This window comes from Corvus cornix, chromosome 14 (genome assembly GCF_000738735.6).
Source record: "Corvus cornix cornix isolate S_Up_H32 chromosome 14, ASM73873v5, whole genome shotgun sequence".
In the NCBI taxonomy this organism is placed as follows: domain Eukaryota; kingdom Metazoa; phylum Chordata; class Aves; order Passeriformes; family Corvidae; genus Corvus; species Corvus cornix.
Window position 1 is genome coordinate 16,103,083 of NC_046344.1, and position 25,620 is coordinate 16,128,702.

Genomic DNA, 25,620 nt, shown 5'->3' on the forward strand with positions numbered 1-25,620 from the left:
TGACATACCTACAGCCTCCAGGAGCAGATTCCCATCACTTGGCACAGGCTGTTCCGTTCTCCCAGCAGTGCAGATGGGAGGTCTCAGCGCTCTGATCTAGGCTTGGGACTGGCAGCCTGAGGAAGCCTTGGACCTGTGTGGCTGGAGGGCTCTCAGGTGAAGCTCTGTCACTGCTCTGGGTGGGCCCGAGGTGGGGTATTTATGGTGGGTGTTCCTATGTGTGCAGTCAGTATTTGCCTTTACCTCGGCATCTCTTCCACTGCCAGCTAAAGTTACTGTCACAGCCCTGTCAGCTTGTGTGTTCCTGGGGAAGGGACCTGTTTTGGCCCCAGGCAGTTTGGGTGCTATACATGCCTTCTGACATCCAAATTCGATTTAGCAGCTCAGATGGGTCCTTTCTTCTTCACAGACAAATAAGCAGGGCTGAGAGCTGTTTTTGGAATTCATTTTCTCAACTAATTTTGAGGTCTCCTCAGCTCCACTTCTATGAAGCTAAAAATCATTCCCAGCAATACAGTGCTGAGTGTCCAAGATGTGCATAATTTCATGAGGAAAACCTTACAGCTCACCCAGTGCCAACCCCTGCCATGGGCAGGGACACCTTCCACTATCCCAGGCTGCTCCAGGCCCCACCCAACCTGGCCTTGGACACTGCCAGGGATCCAGGGGCAGCCACAGCTGCTCTGGGCACCCTGTGCCAGGGCCTCCCCACCCTCCCAGAGAACAATTCCTTCCCGATATCCCATCCAGCCCTGCCCTCTGGCACTGGGAAGCCATTCCCTGTGTCCTGTCCCTCCAGCCCTTGTCTCCAGTCCCTCTGCAGCTCTCCTGGAGCCCCTTTAGGCCGTGCAAGGGGCTCTGAGCTCTCCCTGGAGCCTTCTCTTGTCCAGGTGAGCACCCCCAGCTCTCCCAGCCTGGCTCCAGAGCAGAGGGGTTCCAGCCCTTGGGGTATCTCCGTGGCCTGAAACCATTCTTAGCCTCAAATTCCCAAAACAGTGCTACCCTTAGTTTTCCCAGCCTCAACCGGCATCATTCCTAGCTCTCCCTTTCAGGCCCCTTTCCCAGCATCCTGCTGACAACAGGAGCAGCTTGTAGTGTGGACAAGCACTGACATCACGGAATGATAAGCATGGCACAAAACCTAATTAAAATCCAATTCCAGGCCAGACAGAGGTGTTACATTCATGCACAATTACAGTCCCCATCATTTATCTTTCCTGGGAGAGATTCATCAGCAGTGCCGGAGCACACATCACCGGGGTGGAACCGCGTCTCGTCAGCTGCCCTCGGGTACACGGGGGGCAGTGGGCCCAGGGTGCCACAGTGAGGGTCTTGGGATGGAGGTGTCGGGATGGGGATCTCAGGATGGGGTTTCTGGAGGGGGTCCCACAGCGGGGTCCCACGATGCCGGTTCACGGTGCGGTCTCACAGGGAGAGTTTCCGCGCCGACCTTCTCAAGATGGCGGCGCCCTTCTCGTGATGGCGGCTCCTCGGAGCCGGTCACGTGACGCAGGGCGGGCGGGGAATTCCGGCACGTGCTGAGCGCGCTCACGTGACCAGGAGCAGGCGGTGCCGCGGGCCCAGGCCCCGCCCAGGCCCCGCCCCCCGCCGCGGCCCCGCCCCCGGCCCCGGTGCCCCGGAGTGGGGACACCGCCCCGGGCCCGGCGTTCTTCGGGCACCGCGGGGCTGGTTCCTCACAGCGTCGGCCCAGAGAGCCGGGCAGGGGAGGGAGCTCACCCTCCGCCTGCCCCCGGGGCGGTGCTCCGGTGCCTCCGCCCCTCACCGGCTGCCCAGTCCCACAGCAGCCGTTCGCACCAGAGCCGCGGCCTGGCCCTGCTCCGGCACGCCCGGTCCCCGCCCCGTGCGCCTGATACCGGGGGGTTCGCGCTTCCCGCCGGCTCCCGCTGCCCCGCGATGCCGTCCAACAAATCCGTGTCGGACGCGCCCATCGTCCAGTTCACCAACTGCCGCATCCTGAGGGACCACCAGCTCCAGAGGTGAGGCGGGGGGTACCGGAGTGGCTGCGGGTACCAGGGCTGCTGGCGGTACCGTGATCTCCAGGGGTACCAGGGCTGTCCAGGGGTATCGTGGTGTCCGTGGGTACCGAGGCTGCGGGGGTGCCAGGGGTGTGGGGGCTCCCGGACGGGCTGCCTACCTGAGCTGGCACCTGCAGCGCCCCAGGGACGGTCGCCACTTGCCCCTGTGCATCGGCTGCTGGCCCTCGCCCCACCGCGCTCCCATGTCCCGTGTCCCCTCTGACAGCTTTCGGAGGGAGATGGGGCGGGTGTGGTGTACCGTCCCTCTTGTTTTGCCTCTTCTGCCAGCCCCCTGTCCTTTTGGCCACCTTTGAGGGGCAGCATGTGAAAATCCCATTCCCGTGAGTTTTGTAGAGCCAGAGCCAGGCAGAGAGGTCTGCCCACTGTGTCCCAGCTGCAAGAGCAGCTGTGCTCTGGCAGACATCGCAGAGCCCGTGGCAGGAGGTGCCGGTGGGATCCACTCTGCCCAAATCACTGTCACTGGGGCACAGCCACCTGCTCCACGTGCTGCAGATGGCACCAGAGCTTGGTGTGTGTGATTGTCCCTCCAGGGAGGACCTGTGGGTGCGAGAGGGGAAGATCCTCAACCCAGAGAAACTCTTCTTTGACGAGAAGGGCTCTGCTGATGTCCAGCTGGACTGCAAAGACAGCATCATCGCCCCGGGCTTCATTGATGTCCAGATCAATGGTACAGTGAAGCTACACGCACTCACGGACTGGGGGCGTCCCGGGTTTGTCCATCCCTGACCCCCAGCCCCATGCTGGGCGTCCTGCCCATGGCCACATTTCAGCTGCTCAAGGGAGGTATGAGTCACCCAACTAATGGCAGAGAGCACTTTTGCCTGTGGTTGCTGCTGTTGTGTAAGTGATCCCCTTTGGCCAGGTGAGGGTTTCCTCTGAACTCGTTTTTATCTCTATTTTGTCCTGCGCCTGCACTAGCAGGATGCCTGCCCTACCCTTTCCAGGACATGGGAGGAGAGGGCAAGACCTCCCAAAGGAACAAACATTAACTGCAAAAGCTCTCTTCAGAAGGAAAGGGCTTGTTCTATGGTAGTTAAAGTTGGAAGTCTGATCCCTTTTCAGCTGGGAATCCTCACATTTTACCCTGCATCAAAATAAAAAGGTTGTGCTTGCAAAACGCTGGGATGCTGTGGGGAAGAGCATTTCAGGGGGGCAGCGATGGTGAGATTTGTACTTATGGAACCTTGGAATGTAGGACAGAAGTGGTGGTGGAGCCCTCTGTGTCAGAGCCCTACAAATGGAACAACTCCCTCCAGTCACACAAAATCTCTCTTCAGTGTTTCTGGGTGGGACACATCCACTGGGCAGGCTGTAGTTTCACCTCTGTTTTGTTTGTGGTGCAGGAGGCTTCGGGGTGGACTTCTCTCTGGCTACGGATGACTTCAAATCAGGTATTGACCTGGTCAGTCAGAAAATTCTCTCCCATGGAGTGACCTCTTTCTGTCCCACCCTGGTGACCTCTCCTCCATCCGTGTACCACCAGGTAAGGGGCCTTCTCCCTTCCCATCTGCAGGGTGATCAGGGACTGAGGTTGGCATCAGGAGGTGGATGGGCCAAGACTGGGATAACTGCCAGGGCAGAAAAGCTGTGGACATGAGGAGCTGGACTCTACCCTGGGTTTCTCGCCCTCAGCCTTTAGAATGCTGAGACAGCCATGTCTCCCAGGCGAGCTCTGCACACCAAGGCTTGGAGACAGCTTTTCCTTTGTGGGCTGCGATGGTCCCAAGTGGTCCGGCTACAAATCTCCCTGTGGACCTGACCTTTGGGTCTGATTTGGCAGGCTGGGGGCTGTGTCTGGAGTGCCATGTCTGACAAACCCCTTTCTCTAGGTTCTCCCTCAGATCAGTGTAAGAAACGGTGGAGCCCATGGAGCAGGAATCCTGGGTAAGTGGATTCATCCCTCTGTGGTGCTACTCTAGGTGGGCAATTATCTTGTTCACAGTTGAGGTGAAAGAAGTTACAGAGCACAAATAGGGGCTGGAGCTCTCGGTGGGAGGGATGCACAGGTGGGCACAGACCCACCTTGCCCCTCAGGCCTGGCCTTTGCTGTGTTCTCTGTCATCATACACACACCTCTTCAGCCCCTTTGGGCCCCCTGGAGCAATGGCAGTGGGGTGGCTTGGCCAGTGGCCAGCACTGCATCTCTGCCTGTGCTGAGCCCACAGTTACCTGAGCCATGTGTTTTGCTGCAGAAAAATGGCAAGAGTGCAACTGGAGCAGAGTAGACAGAGCAGGTTTATTGGTCCTTGGTAGGGGGAGGAAGGGTCATGGTTCTTTGTTCCTGTTTGGACAGGAGCCCACCTGGAAGGGCCGTTCATCAGCAAGGAGAAGAAGGGTGCTCACCCAGAGCACTGCCTCCGCACCTTTGAGGCAGGTGCCTTCCAGGACCTGCTTGCCACCTATGGCTCCCTGGACTGTGTCCAGATAGTCACCCTGGCCCCTGAGATGAGGAGGAGCAGTGAGGTGATCCAGGAGCTCACCAAGCGGGGCATCTGCGTCTCCCTGGGTAAGGGCAGGGGCACCCCGGGCTTAGGGGGGCTCCAGCAGCCCCTCCCTTGGGGCTGTGGCATCTCTAACAGTCTCTCGGTGCAACTGGACGGGGTGGGATTCTCTTCAGCCTGGCCGGTGTGGAGATGACAGACCTGTCACAAAGGGGGACCTCACTTGATGCCATCAATCTGTCATGGCAAGGGCCGAAGTTTGTATTGACTGAGGAGCCTCTGCAGTAAACACAAGGTGCTGTTCTAACACAGGGAAGAGTAGCAGTCTTACTTGGAGGTTTGATGATGTGGAAGGGTTCAAACTCTGAAGTTCCACTGCTTTAGGTCTTATGCGACAGCTGAAATAATTTTCCAAAGGTTACTGTTGGTTTGATAACTCTGTTTTTCAACCACAAGTGCTGTAGGAACCTCTCACTCCAACATCTGGCTGGCCTCTGACTTAAAACTGGCTGTGTTTTTCTTTTCCTTTGCTTCACAAACTCTTCTTTGTCTCAGATCATTGAAGAAGTCGGGTTTTTTTTTTAAGGGGGTGGAGGGGAAGTTATTCAGGGTGAAATTAAACCTCAGGTGAGAAGGGCATTCATACAAGCGATAGCAGACTATCTCTTATGCCACAGCCACATAAAGAACTCCAGAAAGGCAAGGTTAGCCCACAGAGCTGCTGTCCTGTTGGGGAAACAGAATTTTCTTTCTGGATAGTTTAATTCCCATATTCTTTCCTGGCACAATCCCCACTGTTGTGAGGGTATCCCCTGATATCTCTCTAAAAAACTTTCAAGTATCTGAGGCCAGCAGAAAGGTGTGTCACTGGACCTCAAACCCAGCCTGAAGGCAACGTGCTGTGAGCAAGGCAGCATTTGTGACAGCTGTGATGTGAACACTGAAGGAGTTCAGGTGAAACACCCACCGCCAGAGTCCCCCCAGGTCATGGCCAGACACATCTGTGTTGAGGTTGCCCCTCAGACCTCAGGCCAGGGTGGGCCTTAGAGCATAATCCAGTGATGGAGTGTCTTTACTCCTGTAAGGAAATCAGTGATGGGCAGAGGAATCAGGCGTTGCTCTCTGTTCCCAGGTCACTCAGTGGCCAATCTGTCCCAGGCTGAGGAGGCTGTGCAGCACGGAGCAACCTTCATCACTCACCTCTTCAATGCCATGCTGCCGGTGAGTCCCCAGAGGCACCTGCCCTGCTCCAGGGCTGCTTTTGGGCTTTCTGTCCCTCCCCCCTTGGGTCTGTGTCCTCCCCAGCTGGTTTCACACTATGCTTTGCAATGAGGTTTTGGCACTGAACCTCTGGCTTCACATTCCTACTGCTGGATCTGAAAGAGAGTCAAGGCTGTAGCAGACTCTTGAAATTCATCCCTGAGAAGGACTAGGAAGTGTTGGTGGATGAGAGCTGGACGTGCCCTGGCTGTGTGCTCCCAGACTTCCTCCTGTGTGTGGGCAGCAGGGGTGGGGGGGGGATTCTGCCCCCTCAGGTGAGACCCCACCTGCAGAGCTGCCTCCAGCCCTGGGATCCAACAGCACAGGGACGTGGAGCTGTTGGAGAGAGTCCAGAGGAGGCCATGGAGATGCCCCAAGGGCTGGAGCCCCTCTGCTCTGGAGCCAGGCTGGGAGAGCTGGGGGTGTTCACCTGGAGAGGAGAAGGCTCCAGGGACACCTCAGAGCCCCTTGCAGGGCCTAAAGGGGCTCCAGGAGAGCTGGAGAGGGACTGGGGACAAGGGCCTGAAGTGGCAGGACATTCTTCCTTGTCTTCCCACTGCTAGAGGGCAGGGATGGATGGGATATTGGGAAGGAATTCTTGACTGTGAGGGTGGGGAGGCCCTGGCACAGGGTGCCCAGAAAAGCTGTGGCTGCCCCATCCCTGGAAGCATTCGAGGTCAGGTTGGCTGGGGCTTGGAGCAACCTGCGATAGTGGAAGGTGTCCCTGCCCATGGCAGGGGTTGGAACAAGACAAGCTTTATGGTCCCTTCCAACTCAAACCATCCTGTGATTCTGTGATTCAAGGCAATGCCCAGGTTTGCCTGGTAAAGCTGCCAGGCACTGTGTGATAGAGATGACAGCTGCATCCCCTGAGGGGAAGAGTCTCAGCCAGTGCGTCCTGGTGATCCTCCACAGCTTGTCCCCTCTCTCCCCTCGAGCAGTTCCACCATCGTGACCCTGGCATTGTGGGGCTGCTGACAAGTGACAAGATTCCTGCTGGGCGGAGGGTCTTCTATGGCATGATTTCTGATGGCATCCACACCAACCCCGCTGCCCTGCGCATCGCCCACCGAGCCCACCCCAAAGGTGAGCAGTCCCCCCAGTGTCACCAGCCACTCTGAGCACTGCACCATCTCCCACAAGACATTCGTGCTGCCGTTGCTGCCTGGAAGGTCACAGCCACGTGTGCTGATCCCTCAGTCTTCCTGCTTTGGAGACACATGGTCCCTCTCCAGGGGGGTCAAGAGGGCACAGTGCTTGGAGCTGCAGCAAAATCAGCTGCAAAGTTGACAGGGCCCCTTTCCTTGTGTTCCACAGGCCTGGTGCTGGTGACAGATGCAATTGCTGGCATGGGGCTGGCACCGGGTCGGCACACGCTGGGTCAGCAGGTGGTGGAGATCGATGGGCTGAACACCTACATTGCAGGTAAGTGCTGTCCCTCTTGGTGAAGAGCTGGGGACACTGCTGCCACTGGCACCATTCCTGAGGAGCTGAGCACACCCTGCTGTCCCTGGGAGTGTGTGGCAGCATTTGTACCACCCTTTTGGGTTTTGATGCCTGAAGGATCTGCAGTGACTTGGCCTTGGGGAGAATGAAGCTCCTGGTAAAGAGGAGAAGTGTACCACCCTTATGGAGGAATCTGTCCAGTTGTAGCTGTCTGCAACACCTTTGAAAGCCTCATTACCCAGTGTCAAGGGTGCCAGAGGTTCAGGGGATCAGTAAGGACAGAGAAATCTTAAGAAATATTTATTGTCCCTTGTCTTTATTATAACACTACCACTTCTTGCTAGCTCCCTTGCTTGAAACTCCCTAAGTTTCAAATTCCCGAGTAGGTGAAGACTGGGAAGGTATTTCAGAGAAGGATCATTCCTTTCTCCATTCCCTTCCTCTGGCAGCAGATGCCTGCATTGTGAGCTGGTTTCACCCAGTCCAGCTGGTCTGATGGTGAAGCTAGAGGTAACACCCAGGTTCCTGTGCCCCAGCAGGAAGTGGCTGCAGGCCCTTCAGCTTGCTCCTCCTGCCACCCAGGATTTCTGCACTTCTGGTCCCATTATGCTTCCCTAGTGCCCTGCTTCTTGCTGTGAGCTGTGGGTGCTGCTCAGTGCCATCCTGTTTCTCTCCCAGGCACAAAGACCCTCAGTGGCAGCGTGGCAACCATGGACACGTGTGTGCGACACTTCCAAGAAGCCACAGGTAAGAGAGCCTTGTCCACAAGCTGCTGCTCCCTGCGTTGACATGGGAGGAAGTCTTGCTTTTGCCAGCTGTGTCCATTCCACCAGAAACGTTCCCACTCACCTGAGACATGACAAGGGCTGGGATCAGTGCCCTCAGATGAGCCCCTTTTTGAGGGGAAGTTTCATTTTAACCCATAGAACTAATGAGAGGTCAACTCTCCTGCTTCTTCCTCACAAAAGTGAATGATTTCCCCCTCTCCATACTGTAAGTGTTCAGTTTTCCTATGCCTGCTCTCTTCTGCAGGGGTATTTCCCTTCCCAGCTCCAGCTGGCTGTGCTGAGGGTGTTCCAGCTTGGGTCTGTCAACTGCCTGGTTGACAGTTGCCTTGTCCAGGGGGATTTGGGCTGCTCTGGCAAGGGGGCTGGGGCTGCCCTAACGTCTCCCCAATTCTCTGTCCAAGGCTGCTCGGTAGAGACCGCGTTGGAGGCGGCGTCTCTGCATCCCGCTCAGCTCCTGGGGATTGAACATAAAAAGGGGACACTGAATTATGACTCCGATGCAGGTACTGGTATAGGCACAGCACGTACTGGTATGGAGACAATGGTGTCAAGGCTCACGAGTGCTGGAGCAAAGCAGGGGCTGCTGTAAGCACATGCTCATCCGCTCTTTCAGTGGGAGTTGCGGGGAGACATGCTACACCTGGGATTTGCTCTGGTCTTTTGCTCCAGTGGTTTTTCCCTTGGATGCTGGAGTGTTTGGGAAACCCTTTGGAGTGCCCCCCACATCTCAGCTGAGCAGAAAGCAGAGCTGTCATTGCCAGGATTGCACTGCAGTGCCATCCTGGGGTGGAGAGAAGCCCTTCCCCACTGAGCTCAGCCCTCCCCAGCCAGCCCCAGCAGTTCCCTCCTGACAGCTGCTTTCTTTCTCTCTTGTCCAACACAGATTTCCTAATGCTGAATGACAACCTGTATGTGCAAGCCACGTACATCGCCGGCGAGGAAGTCTGGCGACAGGATGCGTCAGGCATGTGACGCTGGGCTGTCCCAGTGCCCTCCAAGGCTCCCTGGCACTGTGGTTGGCAGCTCTGGCAACCACCCCCCTTCTCTCTTTTGATTTATTTTTTCCCAATTCCTTCCTGCAGCTCCCTCAAAGGAGCCTCATACCAAAGAGCTGCATTTTCCAGCTTCCAGTTACAGCCATGCCTGCCACGAATTTGTTGGTGCTCAGTTGGTGGCATGGGGAGAGAAGGCAGCTCTCGCTGGCAAGGAATGCCAGTCCTGGAGTGACCTATGGGACTGCACAGCTGTCCTGCCCCCAGTCAGGTGCTCCTGTTGCCATCTGACAGCAGTGTGGAACTGTCCCAGCCTTTGCACGGTTTATACAGCACACACTAACCTGCTCTGCACCCAAGGCAGGCTCAAGCCATTCCCATTCCTCTGCCTGCTCTTTGCTTCGCTCCTGGGCAGCCATGACTTGTTAGACATCAGCTTCCACCAGCTCAGCTCACAGCTCTTCCCGTGACAAGGTTTCTGTTGTGTCAGCAGAAGCTGAGGATCACATCTGGATCTCCTGACAGCCCTTCTGTCGTGTGTCCTCAGCGCAAGGCTGCCACAGCTCGCTGACTCGGTGCCGCTGTGGGGCTGTATCCTCAGGGCAGAGATCAAACCCAGGAATACCAAGGCATTGCTGGTCCTTTGTGCCTTTTCCCTGCATGGCCATTGAGTCCACAGAGCTGGAGACATGGACAGCATCCTGCCACAGAAAACAATGTTCCTTTCACTCCTTGCTCTGTCTGGATGGGTTCTGCAGGCTCTGTGCCAGCCATACCAAGAAGAGCCTTTGCATCACCTGATGGGTTTGTGCATTCCTCAGGCCACGGATGGGGAGCTTTTGCTTTAGGGGATGCATCCAGACTGGTGGTGACAGGCTCGCGAGCCCTCAGTCCAGCTCAGGCACTGAGGGAGAGGAAAATTGCGGTGGGATACTGGCCTGTCAAGACAGATACGATGGCTCATTATTTTGTGCTCATTATCTTCTCCAATACTTGACTGTCAGCTTTTTTCCTGACACTTGGACTATTGAATGCAAGGACTGATGCCAATTTTGACCCTACTCGACCACTCCGAATAAACCTCGAAATAAATCTCAAGACAACCTTGGATAAGGCTCAAACCACTGAGGTGGTTTTTGTAATGAGGGGAGGGCTTGGACAATGGCTAAGTCTCAGCAAGGGTGGAGATTGTAAGGCAGACAGAAGTCTGGCTAGGATTGGCAGAAGTGTGCCGATTTGTCCAGTACCATTTTATAATCTTTAGCAGCAACATTTGGAAGTGCTTTCCCAGCACTTTAGAGCTCTTCTGGAATCACTGTCAGCCTTGGAGAATTTCTAACATCAGCTGCCAGTGTCAAGAGAAATTATAACCTCCACGGTTTGAAGCGTTTGAGAGACACAAACCCCGTGCTGTGACGCGCTGTGCTGCTGCAGGACTGACCTCATGGGGATCTTCTGGCTGCTGTTGGAAACAATCCAAGGGGGAAAAATGCCTGTGAAACAAGGTGTCTAACTTTTTACTTACGAAATTAAATAATCAAAAGGAAATCTAATACAGAAATGGGCTTAGCCAGTACCTGTAGGTGTGTATTAACCTTTCTCGCCTGCCCGCGGTGCTGCGTGCTGGCATGGCCCGCGTCAGGCTGGCCCGTGAGGGGCCAGCGCTGCTCCTGCCGCGCCCAGGGGAGGCGGCACCGCCGGCCACCCGCGGCCCGGCCCGGCCATGGACACGCGTGTGTCCGACAGCTCCCTGTGGGGCCCAGGGGAGCAGGGGGGAGCCTCGGCGGTCACGGATGCGCTGCCAAGGAGGGCGCTGGGGGCCCGGGCCCTCGCGGGCGGAACGGGAGCGCGGGGCGCGGCCGCGGCCGGAGCGCTGAGGGCGGTGCACACCGAGCCGGCCCCACCCTCAGCCCCGGCCGGCGGCGGGGGGAGGCCCCGCGGAGGCTCCGCGAAGGGTCTGGGGGCCCGAGCGGTCCGAGCGGGCTCCGGAGAGGCCCCGAGCGGGCTCCGGAGAGGCCCCGAGCGGACCCCGAGCTCCAGTTGGCGGTGCCGGCCCGGGCCGGGCGGAGCTGCTCCCGGAGCCCACACGGGAGCGGCCCGTGAGCGGAGGTGGGCGGGGCGGCGGGGCCGCTTCCTCCGGCGGCGGCGCGGGGAGCCGGGCATGGAGCGGGTAAGGCTCTGCTGGCTCTGCTGCTCGGCCCGCGCCGAGCCCTCGCACCGCGCCGGGCCCAGCTCCCGCAGGTTGTCCTTAAAGGCCTTCCCAGCGCCGGTGCCGTTCCCAATCCCTGCTCATCTCCTTATCCTGAATATTCTTTTCGTTCCCAGTGTTTTAGTGGGCCTTGTCCCCAGGCGGGCTGCAAACCTTAACTTCCACCTGCTTAGTAGGAGGCAGACAGCGTAGAAGTACAGCACGTGGGGTCTCAAGGGCTTGTGTTTAGCCTAAAGATAAATTCTGTGTGTTACCAGAGCTGTGCTAAAGGGAAATGTCCTGCTATGGACACATTATGCCATTGCCTAAGCTTCAGGAAAAAAATGAGAAATCTTTTCATTTGGGGCCTTATAAAGGGGCAGGTGGAGAAACAGATGAAAAAAATATCTGCGGGAAGTCCTGGCTTGCCGGGAGTGGTGGGGTTTCCTGCTAGTAAGAGCTGTAGTTTTTATAATGCAGAGGGCTCATTTGGTGCTCTCCACGCAGGACATGTGTCCCTGTGCTGTGCTGATTTATGGTATAAATGAGCTGTTACACAGCAGACATCCAGTGTAAAGCCAGGTCTGATCTCCTGGGAGAGGGGAGAAAGCCTCAGAAAATTCAGTTTTTGAATCAGTTTTGGAGGTGAGAGATTCGTGCTTCTAAACATTCTGTCTTCCCCACACGATGTCCAAGGCTCCCCAAGGTGTGTTCCAGGAGCAGCTGGAGTGGTGCATTTTGCAACTGGAGGCAGATCTCCATCTCACTCCACACCCTGAACGAGGTATGTTTCTCTTTCCCAGCCCACATCCCCCATATTCTGGCCTTGGGTGTCATTTAGCAGATCTGGGTGTTTTCCTGTTTCTTCTCTCCTTTATGTTCCTTGTTCTTGTGTTATTTGGGATTTGTTCTAAACACAAAACAATATAAAGCATTGGGCTTTAAGGACTGTGTTTCTGGAAGCAGTTTCATCTTTCATTCATTTAGTGTTTGTTCTCCCTGTTTTCTGTATTCTTTGTTGTGTTCTTATTTTCCCATATAGTGGCTCGTTTGGTTCTGCTACAGCTCTGCCTTTGCTTTCCTTCTTAGGGAAATACTGTGCCAGGGCGTCTGGCCCTTAAACACCGGTAGGTTTATTTTTGTGAAGCTTGTTCCAGGGAAAAATTACATGGAAGATAAAGTTCTATAAGGTCATAGTTTGATCTCATCAGTCCAATTTGTAGAGCTGCAGACCAATGTCCTGCTCCAGGTCAGTACTTAACCTCTGGAGAGGGCTGTGAACCCTGTGTAAGATGCTCAGGTGAGTGTTTGCTGGTGCACCTGAGCATGGAGCAGTGACTGATAGGTGCCCACACCCTGTGCTTGAGCATCAGGCTCCAAGAAGAATTAAGGCTGAGAGGGTTGGGATTATTCAGCCTGGAGAGGAGAAGGCTCTGGGGAGACCTTAGGGCCCCTTCCAGGGCCTAAAGGGGCTGCAGGAGAGCTGGAGAGGGACTGGGGACAAGGGATGGAGGGACAGGACGAGGGGGAATGGCTTCCCCCTGCCAGAGATTATGCTTAGATCAGATATTAGGAAAGAATTCCTGGCTGTGAGGGTGGGCAGGCCCTGGCACAGGGTGCCCAGAGAAGCTGTGGCTGCTCCTGGATCCCTGGCAGTGCCCAAGGCCAGGCTGGACACTGGGGCTTGGAGCAGCCTGGGCCAGTGGAAGGTGTCCCTGCCCATGGCAGGGGTGGATGAGCTTTGAAGTTTCTACCAAAACTATTCTGTGATGAGACCATTTTGTTACAGCTGTGTCCTGTGCCAGTCCCATGCCCAGCAGCAGGAAAAGCAGCTCCTGGAGGGGAGGCAGGAGCTGAGCACAGGAATGAGGCAGCAGAAGCAGTGGCCTGGCCAGAAAAGGACCCCTTTGCACAGTATGTGAGCCAGGAGAGCTGAGCAGTGCTGTTGATGGTACCCAGGCTCTGCCTGGAGTCCCAGTCGCTGGAGAAGTCTGGTAAGGAGGCAGATCCAAGCTCTAGCCAGGAATTCAGGGTCTGGATCAATGAGTTACTTGGCTGTAGCACTGTATGCATGGGATCCTTGGCTCAGAGTAACTCCCAGGGGAGGGAGGAGAGCAGCTCCCAGGAGCTTTCTTTAGCTCTTGCTGCGTAGCAGGCCTGGCTTGCAGCCAGCCAAACCCTTTGAAATAAGGGTACATATGCTCAGGACCCTGACACCCAGATGCTGTGATGATACTTCCCACTTCTGTCCCACCATGGTCTGGGGTGCATCGGGTCCAGCATCACTGGCCGGGACAGGGAGGGAATTGTCCCGATCTGCTCTACCCTGGGGCAGCCTCACCTCGAGTGCTGGGGGCACTTTGGGGCACCACAATATCTAAAGGATCTAAAACTTAGAGAGTGTCCAAGGGGAGGGGCACAAGGATGGGGAAGGGTTTGGAGTGGAAGCCATAGGAGGAACAGCTGAGGGCACTTGGTTTTTCAGCTGGAGGAGATGGAGCACGGAGCTCACCGGGGCTGCAGCTCCTCCCAAGGGGCAGTGGGGGGGCAGCTCTGATCTCAGCTCTCTGTGACCAGGGACAGGACCTGAATGGCTGGAGCTGTGTTAGGGGACTACTAGATGGATGTTAGGGAAAGGTTCTTTCCCCAGAGGGTGGTCAGGCGCTGCAGCCAGGAGAGGTGGGGTGTGCCCATTCCACAGTACTACTCTCCAGTTGTTCTGTGGCTTAAAATATGTGAGACAAATACTACAAGACTATATCTAGGATTTCCAAATGGAGGTCTTGGGGACCACTGTCACAGAACAACTCTGTTTTTTAGAGGATTTGCTCTAGCACAAAAACTTTGGATTTCTGTTGTGGTCAGGCTGGTTTGTAAGAGTCAAGCAAGAGTCCTGCTTTTCAGGGTATGCTCTCTACTCAGAGTTTTTTCCAGTTTTCCAGAGAAGAGACACTGAGCTAGGTTCTGGGATTTCTTTGCCTTGAGGGAAGAGTTGCTAAGCACTCTGTACCTTCTGTGCCATTAGCAGTGCACTTACTGCAGTGTAAGAGTCTGACTGTATGTAATAAGCAGTTAAGATTTTTTTTTTCCCTCTCTAGGAACATCTCACAATATTTGAGCTTCTAGAAGCACTTGGAGTTCCCTTTCAGTTGAATGCTAGTTACGGATTAGTCAGAGGTGGTATGAACACAGAGCACATTCAGAGAAGACTCAGTCATCAGCATCCCACAGTGTAGATTTTCAGGCCCACCATAAACTGTTTCTTGTCTCTCTTGGTGTTTTCTGAGAGCAGCAGAAGAGACCCAACACATTCTCAAGGTCCTGCGCTGCCCTGAGACTCCTCTTGCAGAGAAGCAACAAGTGCTAAGCAATGTGTTTGGGGATTGTCGTCTCAAGATGGATGAGGGTCAGAGGAGCATAAAGAAAGGTGAGCTTGAGCTGTCCCTCGGGGGATGGTGAGATTTAGTTCTTTTCTGTAGATTTCTTAGGTTGCAGCATTAGATTGAGTCACCTCTCTGGGCAGTGCCTTACAGTGGAAGCTGAAGTGGCACCCCCACAAGAGGAAACTGGTGTATTGAGAACACCAGCATTGAAGCAATATTCTTTCTCTTTTCTAGACATGAAACCTGATGTTGTGGAAGTACAGCCAAGCAAGGGGCAGGCTGCAGATGGTGTGAAACAGTTTGACCCAACCCCTGAGGCAAGGCCAGAGTTGTTCACATCATCTGGCAGCAGCTTCCGATTTGATTTCACACTTTCTGAGACCAACCCAGAAGCTGACCCTGGTGACAGTGGTGCTGAGCAGGTACAGAACAATGTCAGAGCCACCAAGCAGGAGAACTGCAGTGCAGCCTTGAGGTTTGCTGCTTCTCGACAAGAACCCAAGTTTGCTTTCAACTTTGCCATCCCAGATGAAGACTGTCCTCAGCTTCAGTTACTTCCAGCAAGCCAACATACAGAGCACACAGCAGATCCTCCACTGCCTGCTGAATCAGCAGCTCTGCCACAGGCTGCAGCCTTGCAGAAGCCTGAGGTGACTCAAGTGTCAGGGAATGTACCCAAAGAGGATAGAAGCCATGTCACATCAAAGATCCCCCAAACAGAGACAGCCCCTCCAGATGAGGCAGTGACAGAGAAATCAACAGGAGGTGGAGCTGCCCAGAAGAAGAAAAAGAAGAAACAAAAGCCACCTGTCAGTAAAAAGAAAACAGAAGAAACTGAGACCGGCAGGAAGGCAAAGGCAGAAGCTAACAGCTGTCAAAATACGGATACTTCCCATCAGGATGAGAAGACCTCTCAGGTAGTTAAATACTGATGGGATCTCATAGTTTATAAACCCTTGAGCTAGAGACACTTTATCTCTTTGCACAGATGAACAATTAGCAAACTGTCCCGAGATGGAAGCTGGAAGACCACGGTTGCTGCTTACATGTTCCAGCAGCTGTTTGCTTTCTCTGCTACACAGCTGAGGAACCTGACCAGTGCAAAGGAAGTTAATGGTCCTTCAGATTTGTGCAGAAACATTTCATGTTTAGGCTTGTGACAGCTAATCCTGGGGAGCTGGATGCCATGTTTTCTTAAGAAAATAAAAATAGGAAATGGAGGTAGGAGGTGCCAAGCTGGTGCCTGTGGGTGCTGAGCCAGGCCTTGTAGCTCTGATGTGCTTTGCTGCAGGATGAATTGCTTTTGTAGTGCAAGGAGCAAAGCCGAGGCGCAGAGCTGCCACCTGGTGTAGCCAAGGGCCTGTGGTAAGGCTCAAGGGTGCTTCTGAGAAGGTTCCTCTGTAGGGCATGACCCAGAAATCAACTGAAGTTGCAAGTTATGTGTAAACACAACATTAAGGCACACCCTGAGGTTTTCTGTTCTGCTGAGGTCCAGGTCTTCATTTTATTTTACTTTCCAGCACTGATGTAGATACTATTAACAAACAGTGCCAGCTGATCAATGCTGTAATACAAGATTGCACAAAACCTTCTTTTCCTTAATATTCTACAAGGAAATTGCACTGAGTGTTCCCCTGCCTCTGGAACATTCCATCCAAAGGTCTCCTTCACCTCCAGTCCTACCAATAAATGCTGCTGAGCACCAGAGACATGGGAAGAGTTGAAGGTCAGGTAAAGCCCTTGCAGTCCTTTGGAAGGACACTGTTGTAGGTGAAAGGAGACAGCGTGAGGGTGTCTGTATTTACATGTACATAGCAGTTAAGAATTGCTTCAGTCCCAGGGTGCAGCCCTGTTTCCCTCTCCCACTGCTGAGTTAGCCAGCTGGCTTTGCACAATGGGACTTGGCTTCCTCCATCTCAGTGGGCTTCATCTCCCTTCTCCTCATACATTTCTGGTTGAGCAAGCACAGAGGAGCTGAGAAGAAAGACTCAGCTTCTGATTTTGTCCATTGTTTGCTTTTTTTGATTTTGTGCAGGTTTGGGGATAGGGTTTTTTTATTGCTAATGTTTATTTCTCCCATCTGTAAGTTTATTTGAAAGCTGAAGAGCTTTCCAGAAAACAGCACCCTCTGAATGGCAGCCCCATATTAAATCCATCTAATAGAGACAGTGAGTTGCAACTAAACGTTTGCACAGTGCTCTTAGTTTCTGATGAAAAACACCAGAGGGAAAACATCATGAAGTCTATAAAATGATCACCAGAACATGATATTTGAAATAGTGCTGACTTTATGGAGTTCCCTTTCATCCTGTGTAGCAGCTGCTGCTGTAATTTTTGGGTGACTTATTTCCTCTTGCTCACTGTGCCTCGTGTTGATTGCAGTCAGATGAGCAGCTGCGGAAAGAGGTGGACTGGTGTGTGAACCAGCTGGAACTTGGCTTGAAGACACAGAAACCCACTCCAAAGCAAGGTAAGCATTGAAGAAGAGCTCTCTCCTGGGGGAAGCATTGGCAGGAATGCAGGGGCAGAGCCAGCAGGGAGCCTTAACCTGTGTGTTGTTTCTCCTTTGCTGCAGCTGAGGAGGCTCTCAGGGCAATCAGGACACTGCGCAGTGACAAGGCTCCACTGGTGAAGAAGCGTCAGCTCATGAGAGCCATGTTTGGAGACTACAGAAAGAAGATGCAGGAGGAGCTGTGCAGGGAGCTGAAGCTTATGGAAACAGGTAGGAGAACTTTGCATGGTGAGGAGAAGAAAGGGATTCAGTCCTGCCCTGTGCTTTGCAGACTGGGGCCTCACTATATGAGATGACTGAACGTCTCTTACAGCTTTTTTCTCCCCTCTTTAAGCTGCAAAATCTGCCAGGATCGTGGAGTTGAAGGGAAGCATCTGCAAGAAGAATGGCCAGTTTATCCGGAAGTGCTCGGGAGCTTGCAGGAAAAGCCAAGGTTCAGCAGAATCCCCTTCAGAGTCCCACAGGACACTTAACACAGGCTTATTCAATTTCACAACTCCCCAAGAAGAATTTCGCTTTAATTTCTTCTAGAAAAGTCACTTAGACTGAAACCGTGCCAGGTCTCCTGTAAACTGAAGAATGGTAGAAAGATGCTGTGCAGTAGGAAATGCCATGCATGAATCTCTGGATCCTCTTCCAGGGTGCCTTATGTAGAAGTTTAAACCAGATCTGCCTGCTATGCATGTGACCCCAAAACTCAGCCTACATGGTGCTCCTCTGTGCTCACACTGGAGAGAGGCACCTTTGAAAGGGTCGCCAGTGTAGAAGGATCTGCTTTTCTTCCTGTAGAATTGACATTAACTGTAAACTCTGTCTTTTATACCATGAGATCATCCCATTCTCTTGTTGCTTTTAAATAGAGCAGAGCTTTTCTAGCAGCTGAGGTGGCAATGCATCCAGCAGGGAATGGTTTGGAATCATGATCCAGCAGTGGATAGTTGGATGCTTCCACTCCATGAGTCTGTGTGAATGCAGCTGCTGGCGTCCAGCAAACACCAGCAGTGTTTGCCATCCCTGACATGGAGGAGCACGAGCTCAGGGCCTTTGGGGGAACGTGAGTGAGAACCGTTTTTGCTCATTCATCTCTTTCACTGACAAGTACAGCCCTAGACTAAAACTGCACATCATGATTTAATCCAGCCTAGGGATGTAAGGACAGTTGTTTCCAGGAAAACAGGGAAAATTTTTGTTGCTGAAGCCAGGTTGTGCACAGCTAGGAAGGATGTACAATCAACTCTTAAATGAAGTTTACTTTATAAGTAGCCCAGTTACAACCACCAGTGCCTCAGAGGGGAAATTAGCTGCATGCCAGCCTTGGGTGGTAGTAAAATGAACTGTCACAGCTCTTCCATTTGATTTGTATTAAATTTTGGCTTTTTGAATGTGTGTCTCCAGTCAATACTGCTTGAGTCACTGAACCCATCTCTTAAGTTCATGCAGAAAATCTTCCCCACCAAGCCTAAAAAACGCTGAAGGAAGAGAAGTGCTGCGAAAGTCCACATGTTATCAGGTGTTCCTAGGGAGCAGTGCATTCCTCCCTTTTATAGCCCAGTCAGCCTTTGTGAAAAGTGAGAATGGGAGTGCAGGCAGATTCCAGGGAGTGCTGAGAGCAGCTGAGAGATGGTGAAAAAATGTTGGCTGTGAAAGACTAAAAACCTGATCTTGGCTCTAAAAAATTAATTTTATTACTAAGCTCTGATGCAGGCAGTTGCATCTGTGAGACCTTTTTTTCTTTTTTTTTTAATAATATCTGGGCATAAGGAGAAACTGAATCTGGGTAACATACATGATGAGGAGAAACATGGAGAAATGATTTTGTCTTCTGGAAGTCAATAGGTGAAAACTCGAAATCAAGGTCAACACATTTTAATTTTATTTGCCACAGAGCACAGCTGTTACTTTGACTGTATAGAACAACCTTAAACAGTATTTTTTTTTATTTCCAGGATTTCGCATTAAACATACAAAAGCTGTGTCCTTGTCACACTTTTCGTGTTTTCATGCCATTTACTGAGATTCAAGAGCATCTTCTACGTGACCTTGGAGCCACAGCTGTTTGCTTCCCTGGCTGATTATGCAGGAGATTTCTCGTAAATAGGTTTTTTTTCCTTGTCATGTCTCAGGTAAAGCTAGAGCTGCTAAAATGTTATAAAATCCTTGCTGTGGAGGGCTGCAGAAGTATTCTGGAAAGCATTCTTACATAATTGCCTCATGTTTATGCTGTTCATGAGGCATTCACAATTAGAATAAAGATACCAGTGGGGTGGGCGCTTGGTGTAACCCCATCCAGCAGTTATCTTCAAAGGGGTCAGAGAAAAATCCATTCTACTATGAGAACAACTCCTGTTGTTTTTCAGAGGTCTGAATAGTGCTGACCTGCAAAGCCAGTTCCTTTTTCTGTCCTTCAATATTGGAGGGCTCACATATGTGTGTGTGGAGAGGCAAATGTTACCAGTGTGATACCTTGTGTCCCTGCGTGTCACAGGAGGTCGGTTCCACGAGTCAACCATGGACGAAGCATTTTGCCTTTTTCCGTCTACTCCCTGTTTTTATAGCCAAGGTGATGCCTCCTGAGTTTTTGACAGATGTGCCCAAGTTATTTCATTAGTGATTGTATCTTTGTGTCTGAAACTACAGCAGTCTGTACTTCACTTTTCAGCTTTGCTGTATTACATTTGTTTCAAAGGAAACAAGCAATGGTATTAGAAGTTGGAAATGCCATGGCTACTCCATCCGTCCTTTCCCCTTTAGAGGGGCCACAGTGCAGTCTTAATGATGTGTTTTTTAAAGCTGTGTGTTTTCCCCTTTTAGCATTTCTTTCTTTAGGGTTTCAGTGCTGTTCAGGGTTTCAGTGATGTCTCTTACTACAGCAGTGTCAGGTTTGGATCAGGGCTTTGCTCTACTAGTGACTGTAATACCTGTGCCTGAAGGTTTGGTCTATGCCCCAAGGCATTAATGATGTACAGCAGTGAGGGAGAAGGGAGGTATTCTGGTCTGCCTGGACATCTCTGTTCCACTGTTCTTGCTTTAAGGAGATGCATCTCAGTTTTGATACAAAATTGAGCTTAATTCTGACCTGCCTGTTTCTGCATCCTCTCCTGAGCTTTGTGCCTGGCATTTGAGTTGAGTGCCACCAGGGTGACTGGATTGGGGGTACTGTATCTCTTTGCTGACTGCCCACCTAAATGTAGGGCAGCAGTGCCAGGCCCAGGCTTGTAGGCAGCAAATTGCTTACAGGAATATCCAGCACAGCTGTGACCTCAGGAATGAACTAAAGACAAGGCAAAAGGGAGTGGGAAATACCACAGTGCTTCTAGAGCAAAATTTGCTTCATAGCATCAGTCTTGGAAAACTGAAAGCTGAGGATCAGCTTCCAAAGAGAATAAGGGGATACAGGTGTCGCTTTGTTGAGACGGACATAACGTCCATCCTTGTACACACTTCATGTTCCATAACAGGAACATCTTCTCCTTGTGTCCAGAACATCTTCTTTCATTGATTTATCTTCCTGGCTCTCACTGTAGGTTTCACCATGGCTGCAAAATCTCACGGGTAAATTCTGGCTGTCTTTAGGTCTGACTCTGTGAGGCTTTCAGAGCAGCTGTCAGCCTCATCATACAGGAACACTGTAACTTGTCTCAGACCATTCACTGTAGCAAAGCAGGGGAAATGTCTCACTTTTGGGAACAAAGTGAAGAATTTTAGGGTTATTTCTGTGGCAGGGTGAGGCCAAGAATGTTTGCACACAGAGGCAGCAGAAATCTGGGTGTGATCTCTGCTCCTTTTAGGTTTGGCACCCTCCTCTGTAAACAGATCCCCCAAGCAAAGGTTAGGAAATGCAGTCCCATTCCAGACAGACCCTTCAGGCCTTCAGGGGATGGCCCACCTGCCCCCTCACAGGCTGGCCCTGTCCTGGTGGCTGCTTGTCCCTGCTGGCATTTTGGCTGTTACCCTGGACGCTGGGCACTAATCAGACATTTTTCCAACCCCTTCTCCTGAGCTTGATCAGTAGAAATGCATTTATTGGTCCTTGGGCTGCCCATCTCTGAGTAATCAGGGGGCAGAGTGACCGAGGAACAGCCCATAAAGAATCTCCAAGGGATCCCTACGGAGTTCAGCTGGAATTACTTCCAGAGTCCTAGCAGCCACTTCTAGGGGGACTCCCAAGACCAGCAAAGACAGAAAGAAGCCAACAAATTGGTCCTACTGATCCTGTGTTTCAGGTGACTCATATTGCCTTGTCTCACTTGGATTTTTTTAGATGCTGGGACTGTAGACTTAGCATCTAATCATTCCTAAAGGATAACACATTATCTTAATTTGGGGAGGGAAATCCTAACTTACCATTTCTTTGAATTAGAGGAAGAACTTACCACTTCAGGAAAGACATCAACTGGAACATTCTAACAGAAGGAAGGTTAAAGAGTAAGGATCATTTAACCTTCAGCTCCATAACAAAAAAAAGAGGAGACATGCTGCTATTTTAAGATCATACAGAGCTGTGACAGATGATCTTGTATCTTTCTGCTGCCTAAAATTTTTCTGCTCACTGGTTTTGCTGCTGTCATCTTTAGAACTGCTTTAGAAAATCCAGCCGTGACATCCCCAGTGGTTTGGTTCCTGGCACCAGTCCTCCTGTGCGTGGTGGCAGCTGGGGAGTTCTGACCACTGGTGGTGTTTGGTCCATTTGGCTTCTTCCTTGTGAGTACATCAATAGGCATGACCAGCTCCTGATATCTCACCTCCAAAAAGGAAGAAGTCTGGGTTGTGTATCTTTGCCTGATCTTGATTTTCATCGTGCTTGTTCTAATGAAACAAAACCCACATGTGGAAGAGGCCAGGAAGGAGAGAGAAAGCAAGCTGTCCCTGCCGTCCTCTTCTTTTTCCCCCAGTAATGTCAGCAAACAACTGGAGCATACCCAGGAAGAGCTGGAGAAGTGTCTGGAGAAGCTAAACCATGTCTTCTTTGACACACAAGCCAGAAAAAGGGATGGCCACAATGATCAGAAGTCACCACATCACAGAAGTGCTGATGTTGTGTCAGAAACTAAGGAACACTCAGGAAGGGAGGCAGGACACTCAGCATCTGTTAGGCTGCACAAAAGTACAGGTAGGAGACTTAGAAAGACTGTCAGACTCAACCCGAGGTAGAGCTCCTGGCTGAGTTGGTGAATCCTGGCTGATGCCGTGAATCCTGATGAAATGCATAGTCCATGAACTTGGAGGCAGAAGAAGTGGGAGGAAGTCTTGCTCTTTTGAAGGGAATGCATTCCTATTTTTGCACTGCTTATTTCAACATTACGCAGTCTTCAGAGGGAGCTCTGTGACTCGCGTGGTGTGTGTTACACGTGAAAGATGCAAATGTTGGCATTAGCATCTATGCATGTGTGTTTATCTATTATGTAAATTACTCCTTCCTTTAGAAATAGGCATCACCTCTTACTTCAAGAAATTATTGTGCAGCTCTTCAGCTGTTAAAAATCTCCCACTTTCCCCTCATACAGCAGTGTTTTGCCCATTTTCCCAGCTAAGGGTCTGGCCCAGTAGGGTACAGGAGCTCTGCAGACGTTTATCTAGAGGCCACTGCATGGTATTAAGCCATGGAATACTTCTGGAATTTTTCTTCTGTGCACAATAATCATGCACAGTGTACTCTGTAAACGTGAAAGGCACTATTGGCAACCTGCAAAATTCTCTTTGCCTTGGCCAAGGCCCTTTTTTAAGGTCTGAAACAGTGCAGGTCTTTATCTTTTTATCATTAGCCTCATTGCAATACATCAGGTTTTGCCCTTGAGATGACAGTTTTCATGGCAGCTGCATGAGGCTGTGTCACTTTATGCCAGCAGCTGTTTCTCCCACTTTCCCCCCCATACAGCAGCTGTTTCTATCTTCATTCCTGAGACATGGATCCCTTAGTGCCAGTGCCTCACTGTGTCACGGAGCACATCCTGGGTCCAGGTGGGAGCTCCAGCATGAAGCCTTCAGCATAGAGGAGACCTTGCTGTCAGTAATGGTGCCCTGCCCAAGAATCAAAAGACAGATGTGAACAGCCTTTGCAGTGAGCCAGGACACTGTAACTTCTTAAGTCTTCCAGAGCTGCCTGAGCTATCTGAGGGAATTAGTGCAGTCAGTTGAAGGCAGAGGGACAGGTACACAAAATGTGTGGCTGTTGTTAAGAGCACATGGGCAGGAAGAGTAATTCAAGTTTACTTAGTAAGTCAAATTTATTTAGCAGCCAATTTAATTTACTGAAGAAGGTGCTGTTGTATTAGATCTGCTACAGATCAAAAAGTAGCAATGATTTTTCATTATGGAAATGGATCATGTTGCAAAATAACAGTGTTAGTTATTTTTCTGCTATGACTAAAGATGTTCCTAGAATACAGATTGGGGAGAAAAGGTGCTGTGATCACTATTTTCACACAGTTTAATGCTAGCTAGCTTCAGGGAACATTCACTTGCTTAGAAAAAGGAAGTACACTGTTTTCACACACACAATCATGGTACAGTTCAGGTTGGAAGGGCCCCCAGTGGCTCATCTGGTGCCACCTCCCTGCTCCAGCAGGGTCATCCCAGAGCACAGGGCACAGGGCTGTGTCCAGACAGTTCTGGAATATCTCCAGTGAGGGAGACTCCACCTCCTCTCTGGATAACCCGTTCCAGTGCACAGGAAAGCTCTTCCTCATGTTCAGGTGCAACGTCCTGGGCATCAGTTTCTGCCTTTGCCTCTGGTGCCATTGCTGGGCCCCCGGAGCAGAGCCTGGGCCCTGCTTGGAGCCCTCACTGCAGACAGGGACACCCAGGGATGAGGGCCCCTCTCAGCTGTGTCTCTTCTCCAGGCTGAACAGCCCCAGCTCCCTCAGCCTTTCCTTGGCAGGGAGATGCTCCAGTCCCTTCCTCCTCTCCGCAGCCTCCGGTGGACCTGCTCCAGGAGCTCCAACAGGGGAACTTCAGCTTTGCTTGGAATAGTGTTGGTGCCAAAACCGTTGGGAAGGTAGGTGTTGACTGCTCAGGCAAAGGCCAAGAGTTCAGGTAGTTTTGGGAGCTGTGTTTGAGTGTTGTTACTTGGGTGAAAGGTGTGAGGGAGATACAGCCAAGTCAGAATGTCCAAAGGCTTTCGGCTCTCTCCCAGGTCAAGGACACTGATGCTTTTGTTCAGGGAAAGGAGAACATTCTCTTCCTTCTGAGAATTTGATTTCTCTTTGAGAGTGATGTAAGTTGTTGGGACGGGCCAAGTTAGGAACTGTGGAAGGTGAAATCATTGTCTGGCAGAGGCTTTCAGCAAAAGCCAGTCTTCTCATCCAGCCACACCAGGATCTCCTCTTCCTGTTCCTGCCCAGTTCTGCAGCAGCCTGCAGCTCTGCTGGCTCTGCTGGCTCTGCTGTGCAGGAAGGAGCAATGCAAAACCAGTGATGGATGAAGAAAACGCCACCATGCTGGAGCAAGGACATTCAGGAGCGATGTCTGTGGAAATGCAGACTACTGGAACTAGCATTGGCAAGAGGCAGTACTAGTTACAGATTTCGCAGAGAACACTGGAATTACTCAGTGGACTTTGGCCACAGTTGATCAATTTAGACTCCTTCAATTATCCCATTTTCCACTGGAAGGAGCTGTTCTGTTTGTCATTCATTGCACTCATCTAAGCCTTTGCCTTCCTCTAGTAGGGTAGAATCCATATTTTCCTAAGAATTCCTACTTGTTGCTATACATTATGATCTAAAAATCCTTTCTAGACTTCTCCCCATTTCCCACTTACTCCCTGTTCTTGTGGAAACTGGGCAGTCCACTCATTAGAGCCAAAACAGGAGCAAATGAATGGATTCAGAAGTGCAGGAGGGATAAGATGGGTGTCTGTCACACGCAGCAGGTGTGATAGAGCAGTAAGCTGATTATTTGGGAAATAAATGTACTCAGAGGGTTTTCTGCTTCATTAAATTTAATCAGAGTTATTTTTCAGGTTGCTTCAGAAACAAGAAATGAATGGTGGCAGATGGCAGAGAGGCGTGGGCCTCCCACATGCTGGAAAAATAGATTTCCAGCCAGTCTGCAGGTCGTGCTATGGGTGGCAGAGCACATGTGCCCATTGGGACAAGGCAAAAGGTCCTTAATGGAGCCATGGATTTAGAAACCCCACAGTGCCAGCTTTGAGCCCCACAGGAGAGGGAGGTCTGTGCAATGCCCCAGCTGAGGGGAGTCAGGAGTCTTTTCCAAAAGGTCTGTGTCCTGTCACAGCAAGGATTGGAGTTCAGAAGGAGCCTGGGGTGCCTGTCATCAGGGGCTGTGAGATACCCACTGGGTAAATCAGTGGTGGCTTGCCCAACTCTGATGGGCCTGTAATTGTGTATGCAGACTTTGAGGTCAGCCTCTGCTGGAAGTAGAGTAAGATTGCTTCATAGTCAGCAGTCTCCAGTGCTGTTCTTAACCCAAATATAGAGTCACAGAACCACAGAACAGTTTGGGTTGAAAGGGACCTTAAAGCCCATCTTGTTTCAAACTCCTGCCATGGGCAGGGACACCTTCCACTAAACCAGGTTGCTCTCAGCCCCATCC

At 51.7% G+C, this 25,620-nt stretch overlaps 2 protein-coding genes and 1 long non-coding RNA gene across 3 annotated transcripts; 2 read left to right on the forward strand and 1 right to left on the reverse strand.

Annotated features, from left to right (window-relative positions):
* The first annotated feature begins 1,615 nt into the window (after window positions 1–1,615).
* AMDHD2 (amidohydrolase domain containing 2) lies at window positions 1,616–10,537 on the forward strand. The gene is made up of 11 exons (XM_039560355.1): window positions 1,616–1,997; window positions 2,588–2,724; window positions 3,401–3,540; window positions 3,887–3,941; window positions 4,351–4,563; window positions 5,631–5,719; window positions 6,700–6,844; window positions 7,076–7,183; window positions 7,883–7,951; window positions 8,394–8,495; window positions 8,876–10,537. The coding sequence occupies exons 1-11, from the start codon at window positions 1,915–1,917 to the stop codon at window positions 8,962–8,964; spliced, it is 1,230 nt and encodes a 409-aa protein (XP_039416289.1). The 5' UTR covers window positions 1,616–1,914; the 3' UTR covers window positions 8,965–10,537.
* LOC120410797 lies at window positions 7,494–10,826 on the reverse strand. The gene is made up of 2 exons (XR_005603134.1): window positions 10,562–10,826; window positions 7,494–10,446 (listed from the first exon to the last, which is right to left on the reverse strand). It is a non-coding gene; the product is annotated as an uncharacterized LOC120410797 (long non-coding RNA).
* Window positions 10,827–10,880: 54 nt separating this feature from the next.
* Window positions 10,881–19,040, forward strand: LOC104684641 (fibrous sheath CABYR-binding protein). The gene is made up of 7 exons (XM_019281451.3): window positions 10,881–11,154; window positions 11,869–11,956; window positions 14,465–14,599; window positions 14,790–15,472; window positions 16,938–17,025; window positions 17,131–17,277; window positions 17,402–19,040. The coding sequence occupies exons 1-7, from the start codon at window positions 11,146–11,148 to the stop codon at window positions 17,596–17,598; spliced, it is 1,347 nt and encodes a 448-aa protein (XP_019136996.3). The 5' UTR covers window positions 10,881–11,145; the 3' UTR covers window positions 17,599–19,040.
* Window positions 19,041–25,620: the final 6,580 nt, after the last annotated feature.

What these genes read in the sequence shown, in the direction of transcription:
- AMDHD2 (XM_039560355.1), top strand. Translation starts at nt 1,915, where the DNA reads ATGCCGTCCAACAAATCCGTGTCGGACGCGCCCATCGTCCAGTTCACC. An exon ending in CCATGGAGCAGGAATCCTGG is followed by an intron (nt 3,942 to 4,350) that starts GTAAGTGGATTC and finishes CTGTTTGGACAG; the next exon opens with GAGCCCACCTGGAAGGGCCG. An exon ending in TCTTCAATGCCATGCTGCCG is followed by an intron (nt 5,720 to 6,699) that starts GTGAGTCCCCAG and finishes CCCCTCGAGCAG; the next exon opens with TTCCACCATCGTGACCCTGG.
- LOC104684641 (XM_019281451.3), top strand. An exon ending in CACTCCACACCCTGAACGAG is followed by an intron (nt 11,957 to 14,464) that starts GTATGTTTCTCT and finishes TTCTGAGAGCAG; the next exon opens with CAGAAGAGACCCAACACATT. An exon ending in AGGATGAGAAGACCTCTCAG is followed by an intron (nt 15,473 to 16,937) that starts GTAGTTAAATAC and finishes TGTTGATTGCAG; the next exon opens with TCAGATGAGCAGCTGCGGAA.